Source organism: Littorina saxatilis, linkage group LG9 (assembly GCF_037325665.1).
Source record: "Littorina saxatilis isolate snail1 linkage group LG9, US_GU_Lsax_2.0, whole genome shotgun sequence".
Lineage (NCBI taxonomy): Eukaryota > Metazoa > Mollusca > Gastropoda > Littorinimorpha > Littorinidae > Littorina > Littorina saxatilis.
The window spans coordinates 60,426,120-60,446,763 of NC_090253.1; the positions used below are offsets into that span (position 1 = coordinate 60,426,120).

General features: G+C 43.8%; 2 protein-coding genes across 2 annotated transcripts; both read left to right on the forward strand.

Moving 5' to 3' along the window:
• Positions 1 to 2,988: 2,988 nt before the first annotated feature.
• On the forward strand, positions 2,989 to 10,251 carry LOC138976677 (glutamine synthetase-like). Its single transcript, XM_070349552.1, has 3 exons — positions 2,989 to 4,179; positions 5,739 to 5,818; positions 8,647 to 10,251. The coding sequence occupies exons 1-3, from the start codon at positions 4,115 to 4,117 to the stop codon at positions 9,864 to 9,866; spliced, it is 1,365 nt and encodes a 454-aa protein (XP_070205653.1). The 5' UTR covers positions 2,989 to 4,114; the 3' UTR covers positions 9,867 to 10,251.
• Positions 10,252 to 11,160: 909 nt separating this feature from the next.
• Positions 11,161 to 20,267, forward strand: LOC138976678 (CDP-diacylglycerol--inositol 3-phosphatidyltransferase-like). The gene is made up of 6 exons (XM_070349553.1): positions 11,161 to 11,275; positions 13,600 to 13,734; positions 14,175 to 14,328; positions 15,411 to 15,492; positions 16,728 to 16,809; positions 18,336 to 20,267. Exons 1-6 carry the CDS (start codon positions 11,236 to 11,238, stop codon positions 18,503 to 18,505), a joined length of 663 nt encoding a protein of 220 aa, XP_070205654.1. The 5' UTR covers positions 11,161 to 11,235; the 3' UTR covers positions 18,506 to 20,267.
• The last annotated feature ends 377 nt before the right edge of the window (positions 20,268 to 20,644 follow it).

A 20,644-nucleotide genomic window follows, 5' to 3' on the forward strand; every position in this document is an offset into this window, starting at 1 on the left:
TGCCAGATGGCCAGCGAAGGGCTGAAGCTCTGCTGCAAGCTCAGCAATCAGTTCACCAAGAGTCCCCTGAAAGTATGAACAAATGTTCATCAACTTGTTGTGGAGTATTTGTAAATAAGCCAAATAGGGAAGCACAAAAATGCAACGAGTGCATTGCTAACAATATTAACCAGCATGGACTAGTTTTTATCAAAAAAAGTACCAGCAACATTTGAGCACATTTCGCAGAGACAACTTGATCTTTTTAAATAGTCCATCATAAGCTTACTGCGCATGCGTGATAATGTGATTATTGACATTACCAACGGAACTAGAGAATGGAAGACATGAAGATGAACAATCAATAAAGAATCTAGAAAACCAACGTGACTGCCGTTTTCCTGCGTGATTGATGCGAGCCTCTGAACGAACTCCACAGAAAGTTCAGCAAGGTTACATGAACGTGCCTGTGTGTGTGTTTTTCTGTGTTTGAGTGGGCCTCTGTGTCTGTGTGACTCATTGTATGCCTTCAATTTAAGTAAGTGTGTTAAAACTTAAATGATCAAGTTGAGAGATGAATTTTCTCCACAACTGTCTTTATCTGGTTAAAAAATATTCATTTTTACGATATTTGTAGCGTGTCAAAGTGACACGTTTGCCTGCAATCACGACTCACTTGACCCACCCTGCATTACAAAATTTGTGAAAATGTTTTTTAAAAAAAACCGATTAAATACTATGCATTGATTAATCGTACAACCATTAAAATATACTCCACGAATCGGTTTTTCTTTTTGGTGTACTTTATGTGCTTTGAATTTTACAACAACTTGAAAATATTTTACGAAAAATCACTTGCAGTTGCAACAGGGTAAGGATTACCTGACATAAGCTCACAAGACAAAAGCTCACATTTTTCGTTTGCTAAAATTTGACATAAGCTCACATTTTTCACATCTTAATCTTGTAGAGTTGTTCTCACCTTCTCACCTCAGTTAGTCATTTGAGCAGTTCCTAAGTTACTGGTTTGAGACGTTCTCACCAGTGATGGGCTACAATTCTGTCAGTATAAATAAGGATGTCAATCTGATAATCACTCATAAATCATTCACCATGGAGATCATCAAAACGAACAAGGGAGGTGCCAATCTTTGTTTGGATGGCTACCTGTATCTGAAGAAAAGGAGCACACAGTTACTTGCAACACAACAGAGGACTGGCTATTTCGGCGAAAAAGCGACGACGCTACGCGGTACTTCAAAAGCGCCTCCTGAACCTGTGCCAGGACTTATTAGCCGAGCGTAGGTCTTTGGAGGACTTCCTCGGTGCAGTGGGGCACTGCATCTGACTCGAGTGAATTTGTTAATTAAAATGTGATACGTGTAGATTTGTGTTTTATAACAACTGAATAAATTGAAATGTTTTATGAATGGTAATAACTGTTTTATAACGAAATGTGAGCTTTTGTCTTTTTATTTTACAAATGGTGTGAGCTTATGTCTTGTCACCTTGCAACAGCGTCACTGTCAGTGACTCAGTGGGAGCGAATGAGTTGCGTTTTTTGGCTAGCCTACTCCGCCTTGTTTCTCCACAGATGTAACGCGCTCTATGGCCACCGCTAGTAGGAGAGATCACTCGCGCAGTTTTTCGATCGCGTCGGGGACCATTGTCATTGTGTGTACCTCCTACTAGCTGTTCGGAGTGTTCCATACACGCATGTGGCCGCACCCAGGAAGACTGAAACTGTTACATTTTGCAAGAGAAATTTCGATGACACTCTGCAAAATCACTCTCAATATCGTAATCTTGAACTTTGACATGTTAAATTCATAGCTCATAATTCAGAGGCATTTAAATTTTAAGTCTCCAAATATGTAGAACCTGCACTTTTAATCATAACAAGTCATTTTAGATCCCTTTGAAGTTACGGAATGCATTTCGTTTACATGGGTCAAAGAAGGAATTATCCGTACGAGTGGACAAGGGAGACAACTCTTCCGTGTAAATGATGTCCCATGGTTGACAACGTACGCCATTTTCGGTGCATTTTCGTCGATTGAACAACCACATTAATTAATTATGCTTAAGTTTGGAGCTCAATCCGTCAATTAATTTCACGACAAATGTTCTTTGGCTTGCTTACATGGACTTGTATCAATAAGTAAAGTGGATTCTGAGCTATGAATTTAATACGCTAAAGTTCAAGATTAACCTCAATATTATATACTCACTTGTTTCAAAGCAAGATTGCAACAAATGGTGGCAGTGTCCGGGTTGAACCATTTGACGATTTGTCTGCTCGATTGATCTTGTGCAGAAGTTGACTTCTCCACTCAGCGTTCACGCCTTTCTTAGGCACTTTGAAGTGAGATAGTCCACGATTGATGGTCCGTTTAGCACAAGCGCACAAGTTGAACCGCCCACGGTGGTCTGTTTTATCAACATTTCTTCTTTTTTTTTCGAATTCTGGTTTACGCTGCAGAGAAACGTGCACGCTGTGTTCCCTCTGAACCGGAAGGGGTACCGACCGGAAGTGGCGTGAGTGCGCGAAACGAAACCTTCGATGCTGCGACTGTGCATAGATATATCCCTACACATCTATGGACTGTGCGAGCCAGTCTTGTGTGTGTCAGCCGGTGTGCGTGTGTGTGTCAGTGTTGAGTGTGTGTGTGACGGTGTGAGAGAGAGAGAGAGAGAGAGAGCCAGTGTGTCTGTCTGTGCCTGTGTATGTGTGCGTTCAGTTTCTATTTGATCATAAGTACTATACGGATAATAATGAACTGAGTCAGTTGCGAACCTGTTGCCGGTAATAGCCGATTGATGCACTGACTAGGTTCACTCTCACTCTCACTCTCAAACTCGATCAGACTAGTGGATGGCGCGAGGTTCATTGTTTTATTACAAACCCCACGTAGAACTAGCACGCAATGACCTGTAAACATAATACAAAAGTTGTATTACGTTTCAGGAAACAACAAGTCATGAAAATAGGCAATAAAATCAAAGTAATGTTTTAAACCGCAACAAGAGCAGAAATATTTACATAATTATTCACAACACCATAAGTACTAGAGCAAAGAGTGACACAACACAACATGACTAGAAAGTCAAATGCAAATTACACAAGTAAGGTCAAGTCGCTATCAGAGTTTCTAGCACAACTGCACACAAGCCGAGTCACGTCATTTATTTGACTGCATTCTAGTATTTCTGCTGCGCGCGCACCTGTTTTGAGCCCAACAGCGAGCTTTCCATACAAGTTTACATGGAAGGCAGCTAGTGACGATACCTAGGCCTACGGATGACTTCAAGGCACAGTGCAGCTCACAGCCTTCGTTTTGCGTTGTTGTTGCAGCTGAGTGCATTTACAGTTCAAAAATCCTCCTATGGTAGTAAAACAAACCCAAAACTACCCAACGACGACAGTCTGTGAAGCTCGACAGTTTCTTGTTCACGCGAGTGCATAAATTAACCTAGTTATTACGTTGTGTAGTTTGGTCGGAGTTCGATCAACCATAGATACACATCTATGGATCAACTGAGTGATTCCGGCCTCCATTTTGTTTTACACAAACTCATGATCATGTCTGACACAGTTTGCGAGTGACGTGTCTTTTTGTGCATGATGTGGTGATCTACCTGATCTAAATTTAGATCCACAAAATAGGTCAAGACCAGCCGGGTCCGAGTACGCAATTAATTCGTAAAGAAAATCGCAGTTCTTGACTCTTTGGGTGCAAGTCAATGAAACTTGGTAGTTCTTCTAACGGATAGCTGCCTGAGGTATGACTAAAAGCCCCAGGGGCTCCGTGCACCTGGATTTGACAAGTTCAGTACCTTTCACTTCTTCTTCGTCGTTCACTAGTACCTTTCACTGAAATGTCAGCTTGTCCCAACAAAGACAAAGTACACTGACCTATAGTTGGTCAGTCACACCGGCTTAATTGTTCGTGTGCAGTCTTTGCTCACACGGCAGGCACGTCTCAGTGTCTACGGCTTTCAATTTAGCCTGCATATCCATATAATTATTAGTCTAACGCAGCAGCACAGCACACTCAGTGACAGTGACACACTGATACAGTGACTTCTGATGAATAAGTGACTTAGTTTTTCTGTTGAACTGTGATCGAGCAGCATGGCGAGATACGATGCACACGATTTGAGCCGTTTTGACAGCATCCAGCTGTGTATGCCTGATTTTTATGGGGGCGAGGACGCCCCCATTCTATACGGATAGTTTCGAGGTTGACCATGGGCAGCGCCATTTTGTTGTGAAATACGTCATCAGTTTGTGTACACAGGAAGTTGTGACATCCGTCACCCTATGGGAGGGGTGACGTCAAAATTGTTCATCTGTAGAAAGTTGTGAAATCCGTCACCCTATGGGAGGGGTGACGTCAAAATTGGTCATCACAGAGTTTGTGTAACACAGGAAGTTGTGAAATACGTCACCCTATGGGAGGGGTGACGTCAAAATTGTTCAACAAAAACATGATATGTCGCATTGTGCAGGGTCAACTGCAACAAACTCAAACCGAGCCATTCATACCTAGCTGTATTTGAGTGACTTATATACCCGACATTTTTATTTCTTATTTTTAGCACAGGTGTAGGAAAAATCATGAACCAAAATGTTATTTATTTTCTAATTTAACATTTTTTTTACAAATATGACCATGGTCTTTTAAACATACAGTGACATTAAACATTGTTATGTTAAAAAAAAGAAAAAAGAAAAAAAGCTTTTGTGCACAAATCAGAAAATACATTGTACATTTTACCTACAGGCCAAACCGTGAGTGTCTGTGGCAAAGCCCGACCCAGGAAATTGCACTGATTTTATATTTAGATCAGAGAGAAATTGTCAAGAACAGGCGCTTGCATTTGGATGTGTCCAATGATAGTAGGTTTGGTTGTGATCAATCAGAATAATGTAGGAATAAAAATGTATGACAGTTTAGTATGATGACATGTAATTCACATATGCTGAAATATGATATTATACATCATGTAATATTATTATGGCTGTTGCCATGACCATGAAACCCAACAAAGGTTTAATGTAATGTAATTCAAAATACCAAAACCGAGCACCTATTAATCTCGTCTTTGCGCGTGAAGATTGAGGCCCTCTGCCAGTAGCGGTTAGGTCATACAGTGGAACCCCTCTCTAGCGACCTTTAAAATGTTGACAAAAATCGGTCCTTGTGGAGGGGGGTCCTTACAGAGGGAGGGGGGCGGAGTCAGGGGGCCACAAAGAAAGTCAGATTTAAAAAAAAAAAGAAAACAGAGAAGTTTGAGTTGCTGACGACCGTTCTCTCTGAAAGCAAACTGCTTCGATTTCATGTTTGTCCTTGGTGTCCACCAGTTCTGGTGCATGTACTACCCTGGCCAAGTTTCCTCTCAAGACATCAAAGAGACCGCCCCAGTATACTCTACAGCCTCTGGGCGAACCACCTCTCATAGCTAAAACTGGGTCAATGACCCCTGGGAAGAAGGTCAGTGTCTATAAAAATTTTACTCCTAGGCCTGCGGCCAGGGGGGGGTGGAGTATACCGGTACCATTTGAGAATCAGACCAAATGAGAATTGAACCATTTGAGAACATCCTTTTTTTTCAATCACTACATCGAAGGCCTGCGGCCCGGGGTTCACATGGGTTGGTTTGTTTGTTTGTTTCAAACCCACACCCATATACACACATTTCCCATTTAAACCATTTGTCGGCCCCCTGTCGATATTTATCGACTAAGTTCCTTGTCATTCTGTGCCAAGGGGAAAAGTTGTTGCTGGCGAATTCAAGGAAACTCTCGTCAAGGATGGATTGGACTGCTGGAATGGTAGGCTGCAGGCGCTCTGTTGGCGGATGATGACTTTATTCAGTTATTCTGCAGAAAAACAGAAATGCTGGAGAAAAACCGTTCTTTTCTGCAGCATTTCTGAATAATGTCATCTTTCGCGAGAGCAACGTTTTTTTCTGCAGTAAAACAGTTTTACTGCAGTAAAATTGAAATCAAGAATGCTGCAGTAAAACGGAGATGTTGTTTTACTGGAGAAAAACTGTTTACACTTTTTCTTCAGCATTTTGGCATTATTCAGTTATTCTGCAGAAAAACAGAAATGCTGGAGAAAAACTGTCTTTTCTGCAGCATTTCTGAATAATGTCATCTTTCGCCGAAGCAACGGGTTTTTCTGGAGCAAAACATTTTACTGCAGTAAAATTGAAATCAAGAATGCTGCAGTAAAACGGTGCTGTTGTTTTACTGCAGAAAACCTGTTTACACTTTTTCTGCAGCATTTTGTACTGGCTCTTGGCGGATTATGACATAATTCAGTTATTCTGCAGAAAAACCGAAATGCTGGAGAAAAACTGTCTTTTCTGCAGCATTTCTGCATAATGTCATCTTTCGCGAGAGCAACGTTTTTTTCTGCAGTAAAACAGTTTTACTGCAGTAAAATTGAAATCAAGAATGCTGCAGTAAAACGGTGATGTTGTTTTACGTGCGGCGCATCAGTCGGCTGCCCTCAGTTACCCAACAGCACATCAGACAAAACCGAACACTTCACTGATAAACTTTACTTGCCGTGTGCATTTTTACATTTAGTCAAGTTTTGACTAAATGTTTTAACATAGAGGGGGAATCAAGATTAGGGTCGTGGTGTATGTGTGTGTGTGGAGCGCTTCAGAGAAAACTACTAGACCGATCTTCATGAAACTTTACATGAGAGTTTCTGAGTATGATATCCCCGGACATGTTGTTCTTTTTTATGTAAATGTCTTTGATGACGTCATATCCGGCTTTTTGTGAAAGTTGAGGCCGCACTGTCACGCCCTCAATGTTTGATCAAATGGATTGAAATTTTGGTCAAGCAATCTTCGACGAAGGCCGGACTTTGGTATTGCATTTCAGCTTGGAGGCTTACAAATTAATTAATTGAGTTTGGTCATTCAAAATCTGAAAATTGTAATTAAAATTATTTGTTTTATAAAACGATTCAAAAATAATGTCATCTTAGCAAAAACATATAAATATGTCATATTGGGATTAAAGACCAGCTCTGAAAATTAAACATAAAAAAATTATGATTAAAATTAAATTTCTGGAATCGTCTTATTCCTTGTCTGTTCCTGATTCTAAAAACATACAGATATGATATATTTGAATTAAAAACAAGGTCAGAAAGTTAAAAAGAACAGAGATACAGAAAAGCGTGCTAACCTGCTCAGCGCAACCACTACTGCGCTATTCTGGCTAGTAAATGTCACTGCCTTTGCCACGAGCGGTGGACTGACGATGCTACGAGTATACTGTCTTGGTGAAAAAAAATGCAGTGTGTTCAGTTTCATTCTGTGAGTACAACAGCTTGACTAAATGTTGTATTTTTGCCTTAAGCGACTTGTTATTCTTATGATAGTTTACTAGCCTGCTAAAAGCTGAAACGTCGTGCACTCCCATTAACCAACAGCCCTGCATGAAATGCACTTCAGGGGAGTTTCTGGGGAAACTCTACATAAGTCGTGTTTCTATACTCTACATGGGTCAAATTTTAACCGCGCCATTTGATACTAATTGTCCTGAAGTAGCGTTTTGCGGGAGAAACCATACATAAGTACAGTTAGGTTCAAGCGGCACGTCATAGAGCCCGGAATGATGGCACTGACCCTCAAAATAATTTATGAAAATGTTCAAGTGCCCGTAAATGCCGATTTTTATCGTATCAGAAAGTATACCCCATGATTATTTTGCTAGGATAGCAATGTAAACATGGATATCTGGCTAGGATAGCAAGAACAATGTCACACTGGAAAAGCGTTCAAAGAACTCTGAACATGAGTATCTGCACTACAGAAAACAGTTGCCGGGTTGTGTCGCTGACTGCATTGGACGCTTCTCCCTGTAGGATTGTTTTGTTAGGACAATACACACACACAGAGACACACAGAGACACACACACACACACACACACACACACACACACACACACACACACACACACACACACACACACACACACACACACACACACACACACACACACAGTCACAGTATTCTCTTACTGAGAAAAAATACCCAGATTGCAAACACATGTTATCGTATGATTAAATCAAATGGAATACTTCATGACAAATAGTTACTCTTTTAGTCGTAAAATGCAATAAATTATAGCCCAACAACCCAATCAAAACCTGGACAAAGAATTTGAATATTAGAATTATATTATCAATCCTCCAAGCCAAAATACCATGTTTCAACAACAACAAAATATCTTCTTCTCTCTCAAAAGTCATGCGGGTATTGACGTACACTTTGACATCGACGAAAACACAAGTAAGCCTACTGTACGTATATACCTTCGTATAAAGTAGAATGTATCGATTGGACACTGGATTTCCTTTCTTTGAGCCATTTGACCTCAGAGGTCGACACAACTTCATATTTAGGCGGCCAGTCGAGACTACAAACTAGTGCATGTTTGCGTGCATTCAATCATAAAAGCTAAATGCAACTCTATCCAGAATCGATCGATGTATAAATGTTATTTGTATTTTTGACTAAAATATGACATTTTACATTTTACGCGGCATCGGAGGAACACTGACTGTCAAAAATACAAATAACGTATACTGTTCGAGTCAGCAATACTGAGACATTTTTTCTTTCTGCAGGTACTCCCTTGGTGGGTCCAAACTGCGAACCACCCTACTCACTGCCCGAGCTGTGCGCTGCCTACAACAGTCACGAGCTGCGACCTTGTCTCGAGACCTTGACCCCGTGGCCTTGGGCGAGCAGCGAGAAGCGTCAGGTGGGCAGCGTCCTGTGCGACATGTATTGCCCTGACGGCACGCCGGACCTCAACTGTCCCAGGCAGCAGTTGCAGCACCAGCTCAAGGCTTTGCGGGCGGAACACGGGCTGGTGGTCCGCACCGCCTTTGAGTACGAGTTCTTCGCCTTCAAGGAGAACACCCTGGAGCCGCTGGGCAGCGACCGCATGCAGTTCCTGGACCTGAGGGTGTGGGGCCGGCACCAGGACCTCATGAGTGAGCTGCGGGAGACGCTGCAAGCCATGAAGGTCAAGGTCAGAACGGTGCAGCCCGAGTTTCCCCCCGGCCAGTGGGAGCTGACCACCAGTCCCTACCAGGGCGTTACGGGGGCCGATGTGGGCTTCTACGTCAAGAACGCCGTCAAGGGCTTCCTGGGCACGCGTGGCTATGACGCCACCTTCATGACCAGGCCCACCACGGAAAGCATCGGCAGCGGACTGCATCTCAACCACTCCTTGTGGAGACCACACGCCGCTAATGGCGAGGAGGGGGAAGAGGAGGAAGGCGGAGACAACGTGCTGGTGGGTGCGGACAGTGACGGTCTGGCCCCCTTAGCCAGACACTGGATGGCCGGCCTGCTGACCCACGCTCCGGCCCTGACGGCGCTGCTCAGCCCCACGCTCAACTGCTACCGTCGTCTGCACACGCTGGTCTCGCCCAGCCTCGCCACCTGGGGGATGGATGACCGCAACGCTGTGGTGCGCGTGCGACGGCTCAAGAAGGACAACGTGTTCCTGGAGAACCGCCTGGCGAGCGGCGCAGCCAGCCCCTACCTGGCTCTAGCGGCCACTGTGGCGGCGGGCAGGGATGGCTTGAGGCGGGGACTGCAGTGTCCGCGGGCCATGGAGAAGAGCGGGGCCGACGAGATCCCCCGGACACTGACCGAAGCCTTGACCGCTCTGGAAGGGGACCGTGAGCTGGGTTCTCTGCTGGGCGAGGACTTTGTCCGCTGCTACGTGCAGGCCAAGCGAGAGGTGGAGGTCGGGCCGTACGAACAGCAGGTCTTTGCCAATGACGATGACCGCATTGCGTTTGAGCGCAACATGTACTTCAAAACTTACTGAGTCGGTGCTAGCAAAAGCAGGCCACGTTTGAATCGTATACGAGTTAGCGCACGGCATTTTTGGGATGCCTACGTGTGTGTGTTTGTGTTCGTGTGTGGTGTGTGAGTGTGTGTAAATGTGTGAGAGCGAGGGGTGTGTGTCTCAGTGTGTGTGTACCTCTGTGTTGTGTGTTTGTTTGTGTTTGTGTGTTTGTTTGGGGGGGAGGGGGGGTGTCATTTTTCCATATCCGTTATCCCACTATTCCGCTGTAAACAATGATCCCAACTTTCTACATTGCAATCGTCGGCCACATCTCATGGACACCTTATACTGACTGGTCTTAATTGATTTAATTATGCGGTATATATTGTTTTATGCAAATATCTCAATAAAATCAAAGAACGAAGTCACCAACTGGTTGTGAGTGAGTGAGTGTGTGTGTGTGTGTGTGTGTGTGTGTGTGTGCCGTATGCCGTGTGTGTTTGTGTGTGTGTGTGTGTGTGTGTGGGTGGGTGTTGTGAGCGGCTGATAAGTCAGTGTAAAGAACGGCTTCAGATTACTCCCGACCTCAGATTTTTTATTCGATAATTATACCCGTGACTGAATTGTTGATTCCTGGTCAAATTAAAGAACTACACTTACATAAGGGAGAAAAGCATGTCAATGCAAGTGAAAGAAATCGGTGGTGAAAGTTTAATAGATTTCAACTGATTCTATTCTTCGAAAACGTGCACCGAATGCGTCCCTTGAATGAGAAGGAAAGGATTTTAGGATAAAGCCGGCACATTACTAAGTTTAAATAGTTGTTATTTGGTTGAACGAATTTGACCCTATGACTGATGAATGCAAAGTACCAAAGGTCGATCACCTCAGTGTAGCCTACGATATGGAAGTGTAGAGTTTATACAGAACCAACAAGGCCGATTGAGGAAAATCTGAAGTCGGGAGTAATCTAGTAAAGTCGTTGTACATATACCCCCCCCCCCCCCCCCCCCCCCCGAAAAAAAGAGAGAGAAAAAAAGCGCACTCGATGCCCGAGTACATTATTAACATAGTCACACACACACACACACACTCTGACACACACACACACACACCTTCACACTGACACACACACTCAGTGGCACACACACACACACACACACACACACACACACACACACGCACACGCACACACATAAAAATCCGTTTTTGTTCCTGAGTGTCACTTCTTCCAGCCACGATCTTTCCAGCTCATGATTCGTCTGACGCATTCTGATATTAATAGAAACTTTCGTCAAGTAGTAACACGCTGCGATAGTATCGCGAGATCATCATAAACGAGCAGAACACAACATCCGGCTGGAAATCAGGATAAGCTTTTGTTGTTCACGTTGTCTACAGCATCAGTATGGCTGAAAATATTTATCTCTTCGTGCCGAATGTGATCGGTAAGACCACTTCTTGGTAGTTTTCATATTATGATTCCTAAATTTTCAGCATTTGCGAATGTCAGACTATTGATTGGAGTCGAGACATTCGTGCCGCCGGTGAGACCCCTTTCCACGCTGAAAGGAGATGGGCCAGCAGGAATCGTATTGTATTGTTGAATTTGAGTGTAGTTGACCGAGAACCTACACGTAGCTTTTTCTCAGTATGAAACAATACACAATACAGAGTTCCAGGTTAAATGCAACAAGTATCGAACTGTTTGGAGATCAGTCTGTAGGTGTCGGCCGAACTCTGTTGGTCAACCGTCACTTCTTCTTCTTCTTCTTCTTCTTCTTCTAGTTTCCACCCGCCTTCATCTTTTTGAAGATTCTGGTGTACTTGGAGTTAGCTGCAGCAGTACGTGGAGGGGGGCGGGGCTGGGTAGGGTTTTGGGGGTGGGAGGAGGGGGGGTGGACCGGAGAGGGCAGGGGGCATGGGAGGGTTTTGGGAGTGGGGGGGGGGGGGGGTGTCTAAATCAGGGTCTTGAATGCATCCACCGAGGCTGATGTTACTGCCTGTGGTGGGAGGGCGTTCCACTCGCCAATGGTGCGAGGGAAGAAGGACTGTTTTCTGTATTTTGTCTTGGTTGTGGCTATATATCCACGGGTCAGTCTCTAGTCCCCAGGCTATATCCACGTCACTGGCGTGATCGTCGCACGGGAAGCCTCGCGTTGGCACTCTTATCAAGCACCATTTTGTTTTTACCACGAAACAATCAACTCTTTTGACAACCTGCAAACTAAACTGAAAGCCTTACAGGAGTGCACTCATGTGCAACTTTCGAAAAGTTCGTCGAGATCGATAGCAGTCATCAGGAGTATCGCACAAAATATAGATTCCTATTTTTCCTTTGATAGACATGTTGTCTCCGTAGCTTAGACGATAGTGGATTGCCAAACAGTCCATGAGACCTCCGGTTCGAACCTGGCCCTAGTCTTTTTTTTATTTTTGTTAAAAAAAATGTGTTGACTTATTTTTTCCCCCTCTCAACTTTCTTTTCTTTTATTTTGCTCTACTCTTCTTTTCTCCAAAGCATTTCGTTGATAGAGCTGAGATTGCAACAAAAATGCACTCCTGCAATTTTCACCGGTCACAACGGTAGGACGGCAGCCGGCTTTGTTTACATTTTATCACATAAACTCCCCTCTCCTCCCCTTCAAAGTGCTGCTGATCGAACTTTGGACCATGTATTCCACTCATGGAGTCTAACTCATTGTTTAAAAATAAAAGGGAATTTTGACTTTTAAAATTTGACAGCTGAAGTCAGTGAACTGAAGTGCCCAACCGAAAGCAGGAAAATATAAGGCGAGAGTAGCGTCCCTTGAGTACGATGACGTCAGTGACGTGGATATAGCATCGAGTCTAGAGACACGGACCCGTGGATATAGCCACAGCCTTTTGTCTTACAGGCTGGGAGTTGGTAGGCCTCATGCAGTGTGTGAAGAGCACTTTATCCACCTCTCCCGATTGACACAAGCCATGCGTGCAGGGCAAAACATAGACATATATATGTGAGAGCCAGTTACACTATTCAAGCTCATTGTTTAAGCTCCTTTCTCAGCACACCTAGCCACTATGATATCTTGTTAGAATCATTGTTGATGCGTACACGTGCATTTGTCCTAGCTCCAAGCCTCCTGATGTACTAGCTGGTTCAAGTAGGAAATTGGGAGAGGTGGTTACTGAAACTGGAATAGTGATTTTGAATAAGAATGACATGATGCTACATTTAAGTAAGGAACCGTGAGATAAATCTGCCTGCCTGCAAACTTACAACATAATTATAGGCACTCTGTTGAAAGAAATTTGAGAAAGCTATACAATACAGCGAGGGTGCATGTATGAGAGCAGGTACTGTCAGTCCATTGACAGAGCGGTTTGAAAATCTCCTGTGGCAGAAGCACAGGCGCCTTATAAACCTTGGCACAGTCTTTAAGATTGTAGACATAATGTAAACGTTACGGTTAGTCCAGCATTTGCGAACAATCTGGAAGAGACTTCAATCACAGCAAGAATAATCCCAAAGTTTTAAAATTAATGCCATGAGGAAGTGATATTTGAACAACAGCTTGGTAGGAGAGATGCTTAGAGCACATCTGTCTGGCTTGGTGTCCATGCAGCTAATCCCAGAATCCCACGCTATCATACTTAATCGCGTGATGTTTTTTTACGCCTTTTACTTTATGATCCTAGATCTTTCCATGGGATTTTCCCATGACATCACATGACACAAACAGACCACTGTCATACTGATACACTGCATTGCTGCCGTTTCTTGTTTCAGACTACATGCGGGCGGTTCTTGCCTTTGTGTCGTTCTACTACATGCCAACCGACTACATTAAAGCCAGCTTCTGTTACCTGCTGAGTGGATTCCTCGACGCTTTTGATGGACACTTTGCTCGCAAGCTCAACCAGAGTAGGTTAAATGGGTCTGTTTGTTTCATTCCTGGTGGCCATGCACTCTTCAGCCCAATGTGTATGAGCAGTGTGAAAATCTTATGTATTGATTGAACATTGAATTTTCCTTCTTTGAGCCATGTGATATCAGAGGACTGAACTAAAACTCATATTTGAGGCGGCTGGTCAAGACAACAAAAGAGTGCATGTTTTTTTGCACTCTATCCTTAAAAAAATCATTTGATTTCCAGCTTAAATGGATTGATACATACATCTCATTTGTCAGGCGTCCCCGTGACTCACTTTTTTCTCCAATGTTCCAAATCATACCTTGTTTTGCTCCCACCAAGACTGCAGATCTTGGCAAACGCGTGACGTTAAAATTAGATTTGATGACGTTACCCGTACACGTTCCTGTACACGTCTTGAAAAGTGCTGATCTAGATCTTGCTATTACAGGCAGCAAGCTGGGTGCGATGCTGGACATGCTGTTAGACCGCATCACCACCATGTGTCTGTGTGCGGCGCTGTGTCACTTCTATCCCACCTACATGCTCTTCTTCCAGGTCGTCATGGCCCTCGACATCTTTAGCCACTGGCTGCACCTGCACAGGTATGGGTGTGTGTGTGTGTGGTTATGTATGGGTGTGTGTAAGACTCTGTGTATGTGTGGGTGTGTGTGTTTCTAGGGGTGTGTGTGTAAAGCCCGCTAGTAACTACAGCCGAACCAAGCCGAACTAGTTTGGCGAATGTTACACCGTGCCTGGTTCGGTGTGCTAACTAGCGGCGGAATGTATTGGTGACACCAGTCACATGATCAAGAGATAACATGTGAGAAGACTCATGATCGTTTGACAGTGTTATAGCCGTCTGCAGTATTGTCACTCTTCAAGGATGAAGATATAAAATTATTCAACCAATGAAAAGACAGTTCGCCCATGACGCGCCAAATGTTTGTAGGATTGTATCGGCGAGCCGAGAACATTACAGGTGCAACCCAAAACTAGGGGAATCCCCTGATTTGATGACGTCGCCGAACTAGTTCGGCTGTAGACTTTAGTAGTGGGCTTAAGACTGAGTGTGTTTGGAAACATGCGTTTTTTGTTTTTGCTCACAGACATAGCTGGTCAATGATGTGGTTACAAGTATGTCCGTCTGCTCTGGGCACAGTCCTTCCTGTTGAGAACAGTGCGGCTCACCATTTCAGATGTGACCAGGCTTCACACGGGATGAACACATCCCTCCACTTGAACACATACCAACAATTACCATTCTGAACACTTCTTGCTCAGTGTGAGGCCTTTTTGAAGAATTAATTTCACAGATTGTCAACAATATCTGTTAAGAAATCATTTCATCAACAAATTCCCTACCTTTGCAGAGAGCGCCCAGGCTGTCAAGTTGTGTATGTGTCAAAGTGGTAACCAGGTAAAGGTATTCCCAGAAACTTACCTTGATCGTAGGGGAGAGAGATTGTCGGAGATCTCAACTTTTTTGGCGTCACTGAGGGTGGTGCCCATCTCCTCTCCCTTGCTGCCTTTGCCTTCCCCGGCCCTAACTAGGGTCAGGTGAGGTACCCCTTTCCAGCTGGGTCGACTGGAGAGCATTCGGAAAAATCGGTGATACAGGTACATGTATGTATTTGCCCGATTAGTGGTCAGTCCCCATTTTATCTGATTATATGTGTTCTTTCAGTTCTGTAGTGAAAGGAAGTGACAGCCACAAGAAGATTGACCTGTCAGCCAACCCTGTACTGCATCACTACTATCACAACAAGGTAAGAGGCTATTTTGTGTGTGTGTGCGTGTTTCTGAATATTGTGTCTGTATCTCTCTCTCTGTCTGTATCTCTCTCTGTGTGTCTGTATCTCTCTCTCTGTCTGTGTCTCTCTCTGTGTGTCTGTATCTCTCTCTGTGTGTCTGTATCTCTGTGTGTCTGTGTCTCTCTCTGTGTGTCTGTATCTCTCTCTGTGTGTCTGTATCTCTGTGTGTCTGTCCCTGGCTGGCTTCAGGAATCTGTATGAAAATTTCTATGTGTGTGTTGTGTGTGCTTGTCTGCATGTCTCTGTATGTGTGTCTGTCTCTGTGTGTCAGTATATATCTATATATATGTACTATATGTGTCCGTCTTTCTGTTTGCGTGGCCACGGCACAAGAGGTACATCCACCTGTTGTGCGCCAAGGTGTTGGGGATTTAAGGGAAACATTGTGCATTGCACTCATAAATCTGACCACGAAAGGACATGCAACGTGTGCGGCATATTTTAGTTTTTGAGTCACTTGAGAAAAAGTGACTCTATGTAATCGGTCAGTGTTAGTCTGTCCGGCCGGCCGTCCGGCCGGCCGTCCGTAGACACCACCTTAACGTTGGACTTTTCTCGGAAACTATCAAAGCGATCGGGCTCATATTTTGTTTAGTCGTGACCTCCAATGACCTCTACACTTTAACGATGGTTTCGTTGACCTTTGACCTTTTTCAAGGTCACAGGTCAGCGTCAAAGGAAAAATTAGACATTTTATATCTTTGACAAAGTTCATCGGATGTGATTGAAACTTTGTAGGATTATTCTTTACATCAAAGTATTTACATCTGTAGCCTTTTACGAACGTTATCAGAAAAACAAGGGAGATAACTAGCCTTTTCTGTTCGGCAACACACAACTTAACGTTGGGCTTTTCTCGGAAACTATAAAAGTGACCGGGCTCAAATTTTATCTGAACGTGACTCATTGTGTTGTGAATAGCAATTTCTTCCTGTCCGTCTGATGCCTCATATAATATTCAGAACTGCGAAAGTGACTCGATCGAGCGTTTGCTCTTCTTGTTTTTATTTGTTACCTACGCTGACATGATTAAAGGAACGCATTTTGGTTACATTTTGTTAAAATGAAAACGTTCCAAAATCTTGTCATTCTCGTGTTTTGGTTAAAGGAACGCTTGGCTTGACTATCTGCCTTGGTTGATGAAGGCCTGGCCGTGACAGGTGTTGACCAGCTTGACATTGATCTTGCAGGTGATCCTGTTCACCATGTGTGCGGCCAATGAGCTGTTCTTCTGCATGCTCTACCTGGTCTACTTCACACCTGGACCTATGTGTGAGTGCAGTGGAAACCCCCATTTGAAGACTCCCTCCTTTTTAAGACCTTGCTTTTTCAGACGTTCTGTCCTTAGCTCCAGTCACCAACTCATGTCCCAAATAGAAATAGTCTCTGAGAGGACGTAAACTCCCCCTTCTAGTTCAAGATTTTCTGTTTATAACCTCTGTAAAATTACCCCCATTTGAAGACTCCCTCCTTTTTAAGACCTTGTTTTTTCAGACTTTCTGTTTATAACCTCTGTAAAATTACCCCCATTTGAAGACTCCCTCCTTTTTAAGACCCGATTTTTAGTCTTAAAAGGGAGGTTCCACAGTAGTTTTAGTGCCCCACAGTGGAACCTTTCCTTTAAGACCACCTTAAGTCTTAGGGCATACTTTGCATTCTCCTTGCAGTTTGTATAGGGCTCTTCTTCTGCTGCGTTCGTGGGCTGAAACTCCCACGTACACTCGTGTTTTTTGCACGAGTGGAATTTTACGTGTATGACCGTTTTTTACCCCGCCATTTAGGCAGCCATACGCCGTTTTCGGAGGAGTATAGGGCTCTTAATTTAGATCTATAATCTCAATCCTGTTTGACTGGCTTTGCCTCCAAAAGGTGCATGATTCTCGTGCCTCGGGCACTTGGTTCAGAAAATCTAGGAAAGCAGCTGTCTTTGAAGAATTCTTCTGTTTTCTACATCGGATCTCTCACGGTTGGTGTGTGTGATCATGTGTTGTAGATGCTGTCACTGTTGGTGTGTGTGATCATGTGTTGTAGATGCTGTCAGTGTTGGTGTGTGTGATCATGTGTTGTAGATGCTGTCACTGTTGGTGTGTGTGATCATGTGTTGTAGATGCTGTCACTGTTGGTGTGTGTGATCATGTGTTGTAGATGCTGTCACTGTTGGTGTGTGTGATCATGTGTTGTAGATGCTGTCACTGTTGGTGTGTGTGATCATGTGTTGTAGATGCTGTCACTGTTGGTGTGTGTGATCATGTGTTGTAGATGCTGTCACTGTTGGTGTGTGTGATCGTGTGTTGTAGATGCTGTCTATGTGGGTTTGACATTTCACGTTTCTCAGAGAGAGAGGGGTGGATGGAGGGAGAATCCCCGTTTGAAATGGAGGCACTGAAACTGAATCAGAGTTTGAAAATGCACTTAAAAGGGCTATAACTTAGTACAAGTTTACATATTACAAAAAACAACATGGTTATTCCCCTTGGATTGTCTAGCGGGTGATTTTTGGTGCTCTTGAAAGCATTTGGTTTAAAGACAAGGATCCCTGAAATAGACGTGAATTCACAGAGGTAATAGGGATGGCCAAATCGTCCGCCCAATCGCCAGGGGCTACTATCTAGTTTCAAAGCGTTATAAACGCTGCAGATGCAGCAACTGTGGTATGTACCGGGCTAGCAAAATGTCTGGCGGGCTAGTGACTTTCTTGAGGTTACTCGCCCAGCTGGCGAGTGTACATTTTGAGATTTGGCCATCTCTAGGTAATGCCGGAATGTTCGATGGTTGATTCCGACTGCTTGTGCTTGCAGTGCCTCTGGGGCCGCTGTCAGTGGGGCTGTTCAAGGTCATCCTCTACATCTGCGCTCCCATCTCCTTCCTCAAGAACATCATCAGCGTCTTCCAGCTGGTGGCCGCCGCGGAAAACATGGCCATGATCGACCGTGAAGAGCGGGCACAGGCCGCCGCCAAAGTCAAGTGATGGACTCGCTGCTGGAATGATCGGCTGTTGGATGGAGGTCGTGATGTTAACATGATGATTGTGGTACCACTCTTGTTGGACCACACAAAACCAAAAGAGAGAACATTAAGTATTAAAAGAGAGGAGTTACAGAGGTGAAGAACATCTTGGAACTCGTGGTCGTCAAAGGAGCATAACATACAAAGGGAAGTAAGCGCTTTAAATGCACACAACATGTGCAACAAGGGTAAGTGAGAGTTATGCAGAACCAATTTCCTGGCACGTAGTATAATACCAACCATTGAAATGAACCAGCGACTTTTATCCTCTTGAAGTTCCGCATAACAGTTACTCTTGTTGCAAATGTGGTGTGCATTTAGATCACTTACTTCCCTTAGTTTCTCAGATCTTTAAATAGAGCTCTGCCTCATTTGTTTAGGATTCTCACAAAAAGTTCAGCTGAGGCCTGTTATCTGGGGGGGTGGTGGAGTGGAGGTATATTAATGATAAGTAAGAGAAAAATGTTGGCTACGACAGGTTATGTGAGCTTCAGTGTTTGATGCCTCGACTCACTGGTACTATTGTTTAACATTCGTAAGCCTGTCATATTTCTTTTCTTTTTAACCGTTGTTTTATGTGTATTTCTATATGGGTTACAGCCATAGCAATCTATTGTTAGTGTCAGTATAAATAATGTCGCAAAGCTGTGTTCTAAGGTCATTGAAATTCTATCAGCAGGACGCAGGAACGTGTTGCTTCTATTTTTGACTTGCCTGGTTATATCTATAGCGGTTTAGAGTCAGTGTTGTGGGAGTATAAAATCATAAGCTTGGGTGTTTTACATAAATGTACGTTTTGTAAGCTGATGGTTTTAGCAAGTGTTGTGCAATCTGTCCTGCACCCTACACTGACTGCTACTAAATTAACTGTTGTTTTGATGTTCACATTTTATGCTGTTCATAGCTGTGTTCGAAGTTAAGCTGCTGCAGGGTTGCCATCCTTGTGAATCTGGTGTAGATTGGATTGTATACACAGGGTGATAGCACAAGCGTCATGAGCAATGAATTAAGCCATTCTTTTCTTCCTGTCGTATGGCGCTATCTGAAAATGATGGCCCTGATCATGCTGACCAGCCTACATGACGCACATTGGAATCCCACTGTGAAGACCTCCACAAATCTGAGAAAACCAGGTCTTAAAAAGGGGGGAGTCTTAAAATTGGGGTAAATTTACTGAGCTTAAATAATGAAGAAAAACTTTGAGGAAAAAACAGCTTTAAAAAGGAGGGAGTTTAAATTGGGGGGGGCCAGGGTGTCCACTGTAGAGTAAGCAAGAATTGGTTTCATGAGAGGTGAGATTAAACTGCAGTGTATGTGAGAAGGGAATGCAGGGTTGTTTGAATGGCGGGCGGGGATGTAGCTCAGTCGGTAGCGCGCTGGATTTGTATTCAGTTGGCCGCTGTCAGCGTGAGTTCGTCCCCACGTTCGGCGAGATATTTATTTCTCAGAGTCAACTTTGTGTGCAGACTCTCCTCGGTGTCCGAACACCCCCGTGTGTACACGCAAGCACAAGACCAAGTGCGCACGAAAAAGATCCTGTAATCCATGTCAGAGTTCGGTGGGTTATAGAAACACGAAAATACCCAGCATGCTTCCTCCGAAAGCGGCGTATGGCTGCCTAAATGGCGGGGTAAAAAGCGGTCATACACATAAAATTCCACTCGTGCAAAAAACACGAGTGTACGTGGGAGTTTCAGCCCACGAACGCAGAAGAAGAAGAAGAAGTTTGAATGGCAAACTTAACAGTCTTCACAGTAAACACGGCCATGTTGTCCACTAGATATCCCAGCATAATACCACCCCCTCATAATAAGACACCGGAAACCCCCTCAAAAGAGTTATTGTAAATCCGAGACAACACGTCCACAGCAGTAATGCCCCTTTTATGCTTATGTTTCTTATCTGCTTATGGTGATAGTGTTTTGGGTAGATTTATCATTGTCAACTTGCATGATGAGTTTCAGACCAGTCATTTTTTCATGTTATAGTATTTGTGTGTGTGTATGGAACCGAAAGGTATTTTTCCCAACACATGAGAAATCTGTCACACAAGATTGATATTCATGTAAAAATTGTATACGGCACTGTTAAAATCGTAAGA